General features: G+C 34.6%; 1 protein-coding gene across 4 annotated transcripts in view; it reads left to right on the forward strand.

Moving 5' to 3' along the window:
* LOC106459777 (circadian locomoter output cycles protein kaput-like) overlaps nt 1–16,467 on the forward strand; it is a 122,401-nt gene that overhangs the window by 23,859 nt on the left and 82,075 nt on the right. For all 4 annotated transcript variants that reach the window (XM_022386324.1, XM_022386325.1, XM_013919435.2 and 1 more), the window contains exon 3: nt 9,716–9,864. In XM_022386324.1, coding sequence (XP_022242032.1) covers nt 9,716–9,864 — 149 coding nt within the window. The remainder of the gene's footprint in view (nt 1–9,715; nt 9,865–16,467) is intronic.

Raw genomic sequence — 16,467 nt, forward strand, 5'->3', positions numbered from 1 at the left:
TGAGGATGATATATATGTTTGGACACTCAAAGGTTGGATCTATAGGGTGCCAGGTATGAACCTGTTATCTCTCTTAACAGGTCCAAATTTTTGCGGTTTCATTTTAATTTTACTACTGTTTTAAGATACTTCCCTTCAACTATTGTCTGAAGCATATCACCGATCGCCTCATCAATTCGACGATGAAGTGGGCCATTTACTGGTCACTACTATGACATGTTTGTTTTTGATGTTGTGGTTGGTCTGTTGCTGGGACTTGTTGAGTCGTGATACATTTTTGGAGGGTATTCACTTACCTTCTTCTGCCCTTCGAGATTTTCAGGAAGCAACTTTTTTCTCTGCCTTATTTATATGCTGGAATTCCAGAATCTTTAGAAGCCAGAGTTGATATACAGCACGTTTGCAGTCTTCTTTATCGTCTTTGGCTGCTCGACTCTATTCTACTTCCACTTGTACTTCTGCATGTTCATCCCCTCGTGTCTCAAGACCCCATCCTTCCACTCCTTGTTCCATTCATTCTCTTAATCTTTTCTGTTCTTATTCTTGGGATATATCTTGCAGTTTGGTATGTGGACTTCTCCCAACACGTTCATATCTCATTACCTTTACGATCTGGCAGTTTCCTCTTCGAGGGGACTTTGTCTTCACCCTGTGGCTGTGTTGACTACCTCTACTAGATTTTAACAGGGTGGTGAATAATGTGTTATCTGACGTACAGTTATTGTTCCTTTCTCTTCTAGGGTCCCTATTGATTTTTTTGGATCCCACTAAGTGGCGAGTGTTGCCCAGTCGGGTATGCTTGTATTTAAATTCTGCACTAGCAACTTTTATATAGGTTCCTGGTTGCAGTGGACTCTGTCGAGATGAAGTGTTCCATAAGAGCATCTGGACTGCTACTCATGGACTATCATGAGTAAACCTAAAGGGGATTTTGCCAGTCCCTGCTGATCTTGGAGTTGAATCAGTCAAGATCAGTTTGCTTTTAAAAATTAGGGAACATGGTTCACCTGTTGCACTGTCTCCAGAGACCTGTTCTCTGGAACTCCCCAACACTTATGTTCCCCCCCCCCCTTACTTCTACTAGTGGAGCTCGGGAGTCCTTACCACACCCAGTTTCCAGTCACTGGGATGGTGGACAGAGGATTTACCTTCAGAGTATTGAGTTTTCTCCACTGTCGGAGAAGAAGGTGAAGTTAGGGACCCTCCTACCTGGGTCCCTGGAAGTTTTTCTCCAGTTGTCAGTAAGAGCAGGACCAACCTACGTGGGAACCTACTCATAAAAACCAGTCCAAATTTGATGCTTAGCTATCTGGCCCCCAATGTGGGATATGGATATCATCATCCCTTAAATCCTACCCAAGTTGTGGAACCTCAGCTGTTTGGTCAGGGCTGGACCATCATACTTGTATTATATTCCACCCTTTTCAATTTTATGTAGTTCTGGGTGAAGAGCATACCTGTTCTGGATGTAGTGCGGTGTTCCCCACTTTGATACCACTTCTTGTGGTACATATTTGTTCTCTACAGACACTTTCTGTATGATCTCTGTCCTCACTGGCCCCTTCGCCTTCTCAATGTGAGATTCTAGCTATTAGTGTCAGCAGAGGCATGTATGTTTTGGAAGTTATCATTTTTCTAAACTGAAAATGTATTTACAAACATACTTGCCTCCACTGGCACTCTCCCTCCCATACTCCCACTAAGAGCCAGTGTTAGTGACCGGAATGTGGTAAGTCTCAAAAGTGATTTTATTGCCTGCAGACTGCTTATATACAATTCCTGCATAGAGGGCATGTGAGGGCCGGGGTAACTCTTTGAGTTAATTAAGGTTAGATTAGGTGAAATATATAATAATAATAATATAATAAACAATTTTCACGAGGCATGTACTGGAGCAGCTTGGAGTAGCTCATGGGTAATCCAATTTGATAGAGTAACATGAGCTGCACATACCCTGAGTGATTTACAACTTATATTATAATGGCATGAATAATACTAGTAGTTAGACATGGTTCAAAGGGCAGTACAATAGTAAAATTTAAGTATAAATAAATCTATACTGGTATGAGTTTAAAGCTACTTAGGATAAACAAAAGTAGTTTCATGTTATGATTTGAAGTCATTCTAAAAAGAAAAATAGTATAATTTAGATTAATTTGATTTTTTTTGTGTGTGTGTGATTACGAGGGCAACCAAATTGACCAGCCTTGTATAGAGTTGGCGTAGAGAAAATAACAGATAAAAAAAACTGAAAAAATACATTTGAAATATATTTAGAAGGTTTTAGAGATTGTGTAAATGACATTTGATATTTTTGAGATTAAGATAAGTATTTTTAATCTTAACGTGAAAATCATTTTGCACTCAGACCGGTCAAGAAATGACTTGATATGTTCACGGACAAATCTTTATTAAAAATACTTCATTAAAAAACTGTTTTTTTTTGTGTACAAATGACTTGTAATTTTTACTAAAATCTGCTAAGTTTTGTGGAGATACACATACCGTATTATAAGTTATAGTATTAAAACTATATACAAGTAAAAATGGTCACATGGACGTCCTGGGGACCAAATCTGTATTGAGAGAATTTGTAACCGGCTCAATGATAAATGTGCAGTGCATGTACTACACATACATAGTCTATCTACTATCTAGCGAAACCACAGGGAACGGGCTTTGCAAAATCAGCGGGAAAACACTGATTTGAAGTCATTATAAAAAGAAAAATGGTATAATTTAGATTAATTAAACCACAGCCAAGGGAACGGGCTGGGAAAAATCAGCGAGATTCCCACTGTCCCTATCTACTATCTAGCGAAACCACAGTCAAGGGAACAGGCTTGGAAAAATCAGCGTGGAAAAAAGACCCTGTTGAGTAACTATGACTCTCTTAAGGTAGCCAAATGCCTCGTCATCTAATTAGTGATGCGCATGAATGGATTAACGAGATTCCCACTGTCCCTATCTACTATCTATCTTTTGTAAGTAACAGTATGTGTAGTATGATGGTAGTATAGGAAACACAATGTTCATAAGCACTTACACACTTTTACACCTATACTAACACTAAATCCCGACCACCCAGGAGGTTAACTAACATCCAAATACTTCACAAGTTTATTGGATTAGCTACAACTTTGTACACAGCCATATCATAAATCATTTTTATAAAGTACCTTAGACAATTCTTGTTGCAACCATTGTACTCCAAAGAAGCTGATAAATTCTACCCCACTGTGTTTTCAAAGCAGGGAAAGTTCTGGGAATTGTGCCACGTGTGCTTATTTGATATTGATGGTGTCATACTAAGTAAGGAGTGGCGATTCATTGCTTTATATTTGGCAGGTTTCTACTTCAGCCACTAACAGTAAAATATACATAAGAAATAGGTGTGAAAAGATTAGAATAAACTCTCAAGTGAACTTTTACATTGGAACTTAACTGATCCATACTGAAAAAGACAGACAGTACTATTCATTTTGTTTTTCTAAGTCAGCTCCTGACAGTAACATTACTACAGAAAATAAGTGTGAACAGGTGAGAAGTATAAACTTTGACCATAAGTTCTTTGAATCTTTGTGATCAATACTAACAATAATATACATTTTATTTTGCATTTTGTGACCTTTATTTTCATTATACTTTGATTACTTGTCTTACAACCTGGAGAATCAAGTATAGTGTTATAGTGGAGAAAATGACAAATATAATATAAAACTTTACTGAAAAGCATGTTTGATATTTAATTATGAGGTTTTTATTTTTGATTTGTTTTATTTATTTATTATCAAAGAGTAACTAAAATGTACAAAATAGAAAATTATTAGGTAAGGTAAGCAAAAATAATAAAAATCTTCATGGAGTATACTAGTGAGCAGCTTGTGCATTACAATATACAATATGGCAACGTGATCTGCACGTGTGCCTTGTAATTTTCAACTTGTTGGGGTATTTCAAAGATCAATAAAACAAAAAATTAATAAATATAAATAAATGTGTGCTGTTACAATAATTAAGCTATTTAGAATAAACATTTGTGGTTTCCTATTACAATTTTTAGTCATTCTAGAACAAAAGAAAGGGTAATTTAGATTTATTTCCAAATTTTTATTATGGTTATGAGGTTGGTCAAATCAACTAACACCATATAGAATTAGGGTAGAGAAAATGGCAGATAAAATATAAAGTTTTACTAAACAAAAACATTTGAAATGTATTAAGGAGATTTTTGAGATGAAGAGAAGTGTTTTTTAATCTTAACATGAAAATCACTTTGCACTCAGACTAGCAAAAAAAAGACTATATTCATGAACAAATCTGATTTTTTATATGTAAAAGACTTGTATTGTTTACTGAAAGTGCCAAATTTTGTGAAGATACACATGCTATATTAAAAGTTAGTAGTATCAAAACTATAACTACTTTAAACAAGTCCAAAGTGGTTATGTGTCAGTCAATTCAACTGAGCTTGTGTGGAAACAGTTAACTTTAAAATGCATAACATCTATACACATGCATTGATCAGAGTATGATAACTTTCTGTTGCTTTTTGTAACAACACAGATGACACAAACCCTTTTACAAAGAAATGCAATACACATATACAGTTCAAAAAATACCTTTCAAAATTAAAGTACAAGTACCAGACACAATGTGAATTACAAAAATAAACTCTTTCACATTGATACATGTCATCATACTTATCACAAATTAAACCCATTAACAAAGATATTGGTGATTAAAATACATAAATAAATCCTAGAACCAGGAAAAACACGAAAGACAATTTCAATACAAAAAGAATAATCATGTTAACATAGTAGTTTACTGTTTCACATGATATGGGACACTGGCTTAGCAGCATCTGATGCCTTGAAGATTACCTTTACCTCTTCACTGAAGCTGTGGTTGGCATTGGGGGCATACTCAGCCTTTGGGCCACCTGTATGTTCAGATTTGCTGGCCTCTCAGCTGTTGATGCCACGATGTCCAATGTGGTTTTGGATGATTTGTGGTTGACAGGGCTGTTTGGTCTCCCATGTCAGAGAAGTCAGCTAGTAACTCATCTTCACTCATGGGTTCTGTCATGTCAAACATAGGACCAGCACTGGGAGTCTTGAGGTCATACACATAAGCCAGATCTTTACCAAAGAGAAAGTCCTTTGTGTATTGGCTTTCCTCACACAGGCCTTCTATCATGCAGTCATTGAAAAGGGAGACAAGATTTGCTGGAACTTAATAAACACCACTGGTTATTTAAAGAACAAAATAGCCAGAATGGTCAATAATTTGATCTTACAGTTCAGTTTGAAAATGCAAGGTTAGATAAATTATGGTTGGTCAGAAGGTCAGCAAGATCTGTATGTTGTAAAAAGGATCATAAATGACCAGTTACAACCACACCCTTCTCTAAACCTATTTTTAAAAATGTCATCTTAGTCAAGTGACATTTCTACAGACTTCACCTGTACTCACACCCACTATCACCCATATGAAATATATCCCTAACATCTGTGATCTTCATTGAGTCCACATCTGACCAATACCTATAGCTGTTTTGCCCTCTGTTGCCTTTTGTTTTACAATGCCAAACATAGCTTATCTTCAACTCGGGTACATTCCTTCCACTACTATATGGTTATATAATCGGAGCCCAGATCCAGTAGGAAAGAAATTGGGTCAATACTGCAAAACTGGTTCCTACACACATCAGTTGACTAGTGTTAGCAAATGCTGTCCTATACTTCTGACCATTAAAATCCACTAACGTTTACATCATTTCTCACATATGACTTTTTTTTTCCAGGTACAAGTTTAGTACTAGCTGGGTATGCCTTACAAAGTTCCCCCTTACCAGTGCTACTTTCCTTCTCCTGCAGTATACTCACAGCCTACATTTTTGTGGACCTGAACGGCACTTGGTACTAAAACAATGTTAAGGAAATATTTTACAAAATGTGTGTAAAATATTACAAGCTACTTGAAAACCAAATAAAACACTGCATACACCAAGTTTATATTTGATATTATGTTTAAACCACTTTGTGAATTTTGTTCACTGCTGATAATTTTGTGCATTTGTGAATATTTTAAATTGATTCAGTTGAAATATCTTCCCCTAATTCTGCCAAAAATAAAGGTAAAACTATTTTATCTTCAACATAGTGAGTTTCTTAGTTACTCTGTTTTCAAAAACTGTCTCACTGGTTGGTAATCATAGTTGACTTATCACAAGGTCTTAATATTCAGATCAAATATTTTGTTTCCATACACAAACTGTTTAATAGTTGTGTTCTTTCTGTAACTGATCTACAATACTCATGAATAATTATTTATTACTTGTATATCTATGTAAGATTATATGCATATACTTAAATCACCATTACATTTGTTCAAACACACTAATAGCTTAAAACTAACTGTCTTAGGCTCTCATACAAATTACTTAGATAATCTTCTTGGATATTTTCCAGTGCTAAGTTTGGTAGCTGTAGCCTCGTATTGTGCTCCCACTTATGAGCTATCAAACTAAATGTTTTTCTCTACAGACATCATGAATATATTGTCACTGACAGAATTCCGGCAAACTAAGACTTTTCAGTAAGGATTAATATTCATGCTGTTACTACAATATACATATTAATATACACTCAGAGGAACAACTCCCTCACTTTACATAAAGAAGTTATATACACTTCTGGTTTAAAGAGGTGAATCTAGTAAGGACCACTCAGCCATGTTAGTGAGTGATTCTCATGAAACGTTACACAAAATTTAGCCCTGAAAAATCAGTCAGTAGCTCGGAAAGCATGGATCACAAAGCACTTTCAGGTGTATTTTTGAACTTCTAGCCATTATCTTCTGTTGTACAAACTTTTAACTGTCTAAGTTGTCATCTACTAACACCAGCTGCCATAATTGTTAATTGATCAGCTATTATCGGATATCCTACATTTTGCAGTGATAATCACTTATTAACTTGAAAATCAGAAATCACCATTTTCTTTCAGTCATTGAATTTTCTGTCAAATGAATGTTCTAGCTTGTGATAACTGGTTTATCTCAGCCACACCAATCAGGAGTCTGGCAGTGGTGGTTTGACTGACTATCAGAGCTGTCTCTCACCTTGAGATCCAGGGCTTCCTCATCTGACTCATTAAGAACAGTCAAATAAATATTTTCATATCTTTCCTTGTATCCCCTGGACTGTAGTGGGTAAAACAGTGTTATTGCCCTCTTATAACTTGTCAGTCTCTTGTAATTCCTGGTCAAGCCAGTTTTCTAGTGGTTCTTAGGTAACATACAGATGCAGCTGGTTGATGTGTACTATGCTCTTTTGGATAGCTCTTGACTGCTGTAACTTGCATATTAATGAACCAACTTATTGGACCACAAGTTGAGGTCCTTACCCAGTCATCACTGTGGCACATACATTCCTTCACTGTCTTATCATGGTATCTTTTCCTGTATATGGCATGTATAGCAGCTTTTTCGTAGCTGTTGACTTTCAAACTTGTGCATGACAACTAACACAAACTTTAATCACTACACATATTCTTGTGAATATCATGGGACATCCGCACTAGGAAGAAGATTGTACATCATGTCTACCATGAGCAACCTGTTTTCTTTTAAGTTGCAAGGTACAATATCATGACATATGGTGTTTCTCCCATATGCTTTGGTCGGTATTAAAAAACTTAAGCATATGCTTGACAGTCTTTATTACTCATTCTACTAAACTATCAGGTGGGTTAATAAAGCAAAGTGCACAACTTTGCCCCACTGAAGACTTTATGCTGCACCAAGCTCAGTTGTTGATGACAATGAGGCAGAACACATTCCTGCCCTCATAATTGCTCATGCAAGTGGTGTAGGTTAAGTGCTTTTGAGTTATGTTTCTCAGTCTGAGCTGGTAGGGCTTTACCTTGCTTCATGGCATGGAGCAACCACACTAGCTCTGAGTCCTTCAGTTGATCTTCCCACAGCTCCCAAAATGTTAATTGTTGCATCCATCCATTAGTAAAATCTTCTGTATAGCTTGTTATTATGACAGAAATGGTTTCAACTCCATAAGGTGTTCAGGGTTTGCACATTCAACAAGCAGACAGTGTCTCATTTTGTGGCAAGACAATCTTTCAGCATTTCTGTGTTACATGGCTCAATTGATACTGTATGACTGAATCATACTCCTGCAATGCTGTTATCCAAAGTGCTCTCATTCCTTTCAGATTTTTTAAAGTTCAGCAATGCATAGTCCACCTGAATAGTGAACTTTCTAGTGTTGACAGCATTTTACAAAGACTACAGGTTCAAGCAGCTTTTTTCATCATATCTGCCATCAGAAGTCATGAGTTTACAACTACTGTACTTACTTTTAGCATACCTTTGACCATCAGGAATGGAATCTGCTTGGTTTCACTCATGGCAGCAGAGTGAAGAATTGCTCATAGCAACTCATCCTGACACTTTTTTTTTACCCCAGTATTTTTTGCTCTCCACAGTTGCCATGGTAGGATACCTCCTGGCTCAAAGAGGATCTCTTGTGCCTCATGGTTCATAGTCTTTGTTGGCTGGTCACCATTGTCTCACCTGCCAGGGAAAGAGCTCTGAATGGTGGATTTCATCCATTAATGATACATTCAGTCCTCCTTGCGAGACCTTTACCAGAGCTAAAGTTGAGTTACTCTAGCTGGTGACAATCTGGGAAGTCAGTAGAGACAGTCTCATCCAGTCTTTGGCTTAAGAGATACCATTCCATCTCTGACCCTCAATCATCTGTGCTTCCATTCTGCCAGGATTGATCCTCAGGGAGCAATATCCAATCTTTCACTCTGGGTGCACCAACATTGGATGATCTTCCTGAATACAATCTAAACTTCCATTAATATATATATTTCTTTCTGTAACAAATTACATAGTTTTAACTTTTCAAAACATTTCTGCAACATCAGATAATTCTGAAATAACTTAGCTAAAGCTTGTTATTTAGTAATATTGTGTATGTACAGTATTAACCTAGTGTGCATGGGATCAGTCCATCGGCCCAATCCCATATTGGAGAAAGAATGTAGAGTTTAATTCTGAATTTATTATGTGCATCTATGAGAAATGTGGCAAGTTTTGAGTAAAATGTACAAGTCTTTTGTACACAAAAAATCAGATGTGTTACAAAAGTTTTTTGTACTTGAGATATGTCTGTGAATTTATGATGTTGGTCTGATCCAAATCTGACAAGTTGTAGTGCATGATGATATTATTGTGTAAAATAAAAGTACTTTTGTCTATTGTACAGTTTGTATAATGTATTTGCAAAGCCTCTAGAATATCTGAAATGTGTATCTACATTTCTTTCAGTATCCCTTTGTATAGTATGTGGTATTTACTTTCCTCTGCCATGAACTTTTACTAAATCATCAATGTAGGCTAACATATACAGTTGATATTTCTAACATCAAATGCATAATACCATGTTGAATAGCACTCTGTAAAAGGTCATGGCATGTGCACTTTGACCCTCCTCACAAGCACATAGAGTTAACGTAATTATGTGTTCATGTGTAAGCATTTTTACTTTTTAAAGTGTCTGACTTGTGATAACCAAACTTTCAACAGAAATCACTTGTAGATTCAAAAAAATAATTATTGGTTATACTTTTTTGAAAATCATTAATACTAATTAAATATAGTTTCTTCATTTTTGTCATAATAGGAAGTCTCGAAACTTGAGTGAAAAGAAGAGACGTGACCAGTTCAACATGCTTATCAATGAGCTTTGTTCCATGGTGTCGACCAGCAACAGAAAAATGGACAAATCCTCTGTTTTAAGGTCAACCATAGCCTTTCTCAGGAGCCATAGTGGTGAGTGTTTTTTTTTGTTTTTTTTTCTTTCTAAAGCACGAGTCTCCAAACTTTTTTGGACAAAGGCAGGGAGGTTGATTTTTTTAAGCTTCACGGGCCGGAGGGGTCGTGGTAAAATTAAGTAGGGATGCATACATGATCAGATTGGCTTTTGCTCGATTACGTTTTATTTTTGTTTTTATAATATTAAAAAATTATATTATTACTTTAATAAACTGTTGGCAAGCCGGATAAACTGAAGTCACGGGCTGGATACAGCCCGCAGGCTGTAGTTTGGAGACCCCTGTTCTAAAGCATCAACAGATACATAATGGTGAGAGTCTGAGTATTATATATATATGGTCAAGTCAGTAGTTAATATCAAAATACATTACTCACAGGGATACTCTGTATCAAGTTTAACAACTGATCATAATACTTAAAAACATAATAAAGCTGGTCAAGCACCATCAAAGAGTGCTTTCTACTTCATCATGAATGAAACAACAGATATTTAATAGTGCTCTTTTTTACTTATATCCTAACAAAATATAATACAAGTTTAGTTTAACTGTGTACCAAACCATTTAGTAGTGTATTTAGGTACAAAAGACACAAAACAATAAATAACTTAGGCTCAAGTCATACTGAATTTTTATGTGAGGTTATATGGTTTAAAAGTTATGTATCAACTGCTATCATGCCTATTTTTGCATGTTACTGCAATTCTGTTAAAAGTATGAGTGTGTTATTAAAGTTTAACAATGATGAATATACTTGTAGGAGGTTTTAATCTTAAGTCATGGTACAAAGAAAGATAACTCAGTTGTAACAATAACATAACTTTTTAAAGACAGTTTAGCTTTCAAGATGTTTTCACATGTAAGCTGTTTGATTATAAATATATTTTGTTTTTTCAGTATAAAACATCTTACAGTCATCACTTTAGAGTTGGCTTGTAGTACCCAAGTTTTGTAGTTGCAATCTTTTTTTAGAACAATCAAACAGATGCAGTAAGGAATACTACATCTATGGAATCTTTCATTTCAGCACTTGAAATTATTACTTTTGTTGTGACATTTCTCCGTAACTCTTTGGGGTTGGTCAATGTGACTGACCTTGTAACGACAAAGTAATTACCAGAGTTTTCATACTATAACTTGTAATATTTGTTGTGTATGTACTTTATGAAATTTGGCAAGCTTTCAGTAAACTTTACAAGTCTTTGTACACAAAAAATCAAATTTTAATTAAGTATTTTTACTAGAGATTTGTCTGTGAGTATATGGAATAAGAGTGTTGACTGTTCCGAGTGCAATGTGACTTTCATGTTAAGATTAAAAATACTTTTCTTCATCTGAATATTTCCAAATTTCATTTGCACAGCCTCTAAAATCTCATAAATAAATATCACACACTTTTGTCTCAGTATTTTCTGTTATTTCCTTTACCCCAATTCTATAAAGACTTAGTTGATTTGACCAACCTTATAACCATCACAAAAATATATCTAAATTACTCTTTTTTTTTCTTTCTAGATTTTGCAAGAAAAATATTATTACTTACCCTAAATAGCTTAAGACTCAAAGAATTCTACATCTGTTTATACTTAGTTTTATTATTTTATTGTCCTTTAAACCATGTTTAACTAATAATTCTTCTACACAATTTATAAATCACTTGGTGAATGTGTAGCTCATGTTACCATATTGTATGATGTAATGCACGAGCTGCTGCGAACACATCTGATGATTTTTTTTCCTTATTTTACCTAAACTAACCTTATAAGTTTCTAATTTTTACATTTGACTTATTTTTATAGCAATAAAAAAATATATACAGGAAAACAAGAAATACAATATGTTTGATCCCTTGTTTTGATTTTTGCTTCGGTTGCTGATGAAATTTAAGCCTACTTTTCTATAATGATGATACTTATACACTCAGTAATTTTTATTTACTTAAATAGTGCACCTACAAACACAAATATAACACACACAAAGTAAACAATGTCCTACAACTTTCATAATTTAACTGACTTTATAACTAAGGCAAGAGAGGTTTAAATTAATTCTCTTTGCTTCTTGATCTGAACATCATGAGGTAAACTTTCAAACTGAAGATGAAATTGGCAATATAATATGCTCTACTGAAAATGAGGTAGCATTATATGTCATTCAATGGATGAAAAAATTTGTCTTTCTGTTATGAATGATTTAGTATAAAACATCAAATGGAATTATTGGCAATTTGTGAAAGAAAGGATGTGGCAAGTGGGTCTGAATTTCTAGTTTATGACACTGTGAACAAATGAGATTGAAGGCTATAAAATTTTGATTTTACTTCAGTAATATCTATATTATAATAAGTAATTTATGTTAAATTCTGTACTTCAGAGAGGGGTCATAAATGAATTTGAGAAGGGGGAAGACCTAGAGAACAAATGTCAGGATTCTCATACTAGATAGATTGAGGATTCTTTTAAATATTTCATCATATAATTATGAACCTAAAACTTATATTAGTTGGATTTCTTGAATAAGTTGTGATGGCAAGTTTAGATGTTTAGATTGATAATAAAGTAGTTTAATTAAGTTTTGAATGTAGCTCTGTAAAAGGTCATGACATGTGCATTTTGACCTACCCATTACAAGAGGATTAAGTAAAACCTTAATTTTAATTGTCAATATATTTGCTTGTATAGATATTCACAAATTAATTTTTCTGCTTAGAACTGTGAACTGTTAAATCAACCACTTGAAGTTATCAAATGGGTTTAACATTAGAGTACTTCTTTCTGTGATTCCAGAGTATCATCAGAACTGCTGAATTATTTCCTCTGTTGTAATTGTCTGATAAAATATTCAGTCATCCTACCAATAATGTATTTTTTATTTTAAATTTTTCAAATTTTGCTATGGATGCTTTTGCTACAGTTAGGGTAGAGAAACCAAGAAATAATATATAAAATTTTGACTTGAAAATAACTTTTGGTATTCATATAGGAGGTTCTAGAGGTTATGCATATGAAATATATAAACTATAAGATAAAAAGTGATTTATTCTTAATATGAAAATCACATTGCACTCAGGCTTGTCAGTGTTTGAGCCAGACTGACTCAGTAAATTCACAGACGATTCTTTAATAAAAATACTTTATTAAAAATTATGATTTTTTGTGCACAACATACTTGTAATACTTAATAAAAGCTTGTGAAGATACACTTAGTGAATTCAAAATTAGAGTAAACATTACTATGTATATCTGCATAGAAACTGTTGGTGTAAAACACTAATGCCATTCACATAAGATTAAAATTATTTCAGAGCTTCACTATGTCATTCATGCTCCATCTGACAACAGGAACATCTTGACAATAGTCCTTCAGCATTGTTTCCATTGAAGAAAGCTTCACCATAAAGCAGTTATGCCCAAAACACACCATTTCTCCTTGAATGCTTTCCATAATGCCTTTGGTGTACAGAGGACAACAGTTTCTCAGTGGCCATTTCAAAAGTTTGACCACACAGATACCCATAAGCATTATGATGGCAATTTGACCAGTACATATGGACTAGCATGGATACCCATTTCATTCTTCAACTACTTGAAATATGTAATGGTTAAGTGGGAGATATGACAGGAAGCCTCATCTTAATTAACTCGTACTCTGTTGGTCTCATTTCCTTACAAAGCTGGTATTTCTGTATGATACAAAGGGTCCAGATCATTAGTCTGATAGTAAGTAGAGTTCATCTTGACCTTTGTATCCACTCTATCCTGACCTGTAAATACCCTTGCAGAGTATCAAGTGATGATCATGGATTCCCTTAAAAAGTTTTGTCACATTTTATTAACCACTCCACATCCTGCTATTTCTCCCCGGCTATGTACCACTCAGACAGTTTTCTACAGTTAGTCTTCTTTTTATGGATATAATGTAGAAATGACTTGTGTCACTTTTCCAGGCAGAGACCCTTCTTTGATTATATTGCATATTGTTGCCTGGAACATGTGGACAGCTTTTTCCACTGACATTTGTGTTCATGGATTCTCACCTGTTACAAGATACTGCACTTTTCTTACCATGGCTAAGGTATGACTTATTGCAGGTCTCTTACAGGATGGTCCTTGTTCCCCGAGTTCATCCATATTTCTCTTAATTCCAAAGCCATTAAGTATAAGGGATATCCATGTCTTGGAAATTCTAAATCCCAAATGAACAAGAGACCTTTCTTTGATTATATTGCATATTGTTGCCTGGAACATGTGGACAGCTTTTTCCACTGACATTTGTGTTCGTGGATTCTCACCTGTTACAAGATACTGCACTTTTCTTACCATAGCTAAGGTACGACTTATTGCAGGTCTCTTACAGGATGGTCCTGGTTCCCAGAGTTCATCCACATTTATCTTTGTTCCAAAGCCATTAAGTATAAGGGATATCCATGTCTTAGAAATTCTAAATCCCCAACTGAACACATTTTTGTGATCTGATTGTGTAGATATTTTGCATTGAAAAGGGCTGTTCCATACCCTTCACAAAAGTGATCAATTTTCAGAGGCCTCACACAACCTATGAAATGCCAAACAATATAAAAATGTAGTCCTGATATATATATATATACACAATTCCATCAAAACTACATAGACTTTGGTTGTGACATACCTTGCTGATTTGCATATCCACAATTGGTTTAATATAGTGAACTCAATGCTCTCTACATACTACATACTTGAACATTTTATTGTTAATATTTCTGTTTTCTGAATCATACCAGTCTAATGTGGACTAGCTGAATGTGTCAATAAGTTTTGTTCCAGTGGGTTTAGTTTAACTTCTTATTTGATTGCTCCTCTTTCTGAAGACATGGTCCAATTGAAAATGCCTTATTTTCTTTCATGTTGCTTCTGCTCTAATAGTGAAAAAAGAATAAGAATTTTTTTTTTTGTGGTGCTACATTGGCCATACTGTCCTTTGTAATAATATTTGTCTCGGGCTGTTTCTAATGTTCTCTAATAGTTTAAAAGGATATTTGTACTGACAGTGTAGAGTTTTTATATATTTATTATCTGATTGTGTTCCACTCAGCTCCTTCTTTCACATATCAGGATTTTACTTTATTTCTAACCTGTAATGTAAGCAGTTCTCAGAATTTCACCTAATTTTAGGACAGCCATTGGCTGTTGACCTGTGTCTGAATTGTGTAGTTTATTGCTCAGAATGGGTTGTAGGCATTCTGAGATATGTAATTTGCTTCTTCTGTTTCTTCCCTGATTGTGTAACTTCCTGATGATTTTGACTGTTAGATTGTTGACTGTTTTATTATTATTTAATTACTTGGTGGAAAAAAGAAAAGATTAAGATTTAAAAGTAAACTAAAGGTTGCTTACTGCCTGCAATTCCTCAAGGCAGAGGGAAATTTGTCAGTTCTACTCTGCAATGTATGCCACATCTCCATTGAGTTCTTGTTTGAGGAAATAAGCACTTATAATCTTAAAGTTGTTTATTTGTCCTTTTTCTAATTTGCCTTTTTTAATGATACTGCAATTTGGCTTAGACCTTGTACTAGGTGAAGATATGTTGTTAATTATCTTATCTCAGTTTGCCCAACCCCCATTCTTTTTGTTTACATCAATACCCTCCAACATCTGAAGATATTTTCCATGTTCTTTCCAACAGCAATAAATGCCAGTTAATGGCTTTCAAAGAAGCATAGCAGGATGTGGTGTATATTGGACTGCTCAGTCAAGGGCTTGAATCGCAAAGTTGAGAGTTAGTTAAATAGTTCTCACAATCCTTGATCATACAGGTCAGTGCATGTCATGGGGTTTAATAGCCATTCTCATACAACACTCGTGCTGCTGTCTAATTCTGGTTGTGTAGTGAGGACAGTGATTAGAGATGAATGAGAAAGTAATCGTAAATCTTCTGTTGAGTTACATCTTGTATGTGTTTTGGGTTGTTTTTTTTTCTGATGTTCATACTGCTGGATAGAAATGATTGGTTTATATCTGGAAGCTATTATCTGATAACAAGTAGTAGTGTCTGTATCTTTCTTTTATGATTTTACTGGAATCATAATCATTATGAATTTTCAGTTACAAGGGATTGAAATTCTAAGATTGTTGGAGCAATTAAATTCATCTTTTTTGAGTACTCTTGCTTCACTTCTTTTCCTCCCATTATATCTCTTTTGGTTATAAAAGATATTTATTTGTTTTGTCAATATTTTAAGCCTTCTTTTCTACAGCAAATCACTGTGAGCACGAGTGAACGTGTCATAACTTATGAGTACTTTCACATTTTTCCCATCATTTATTGTGAATTTCTTCTGATTTAAACCAACCAAAGGTGTATTTGCCCAAAACAGAGTTTCAAAATAGAAATCAGCAGATCCTTACATTTGAAAATGCACAAGGGCTGTAAACAGACCGTCAAACACTACATAGTGGCTGTTAGCAGGCTGATGCCATATCTCATTCTTTGTTTACAAAATTGGGCAATAAAAGCTAATTTGTATTGTTTTTCTATTAACCCTATTGCTATGAGTCATGGGTCAGAGGCCATGTCATCGTGTTTGTTGACTTGCATTCAAAATTTTATTGAACTACTATTTTAT

The sequence above is a fragment of the Limulus polyphemus genome, unplaced genomic scaffold (assembly GCF_000517525.1).
Source record: "Limulus polyphemus unplaced genomic scaffold, Limulus_polyphemus-2.1.2 Scaffold660, whole genome shotgun sequence".
NCBI lineage: Eukaryota > Metazoa > Arthropoda > Merostomata > Xiphosura > Limulidae > Limulus > Limulus polyphemus.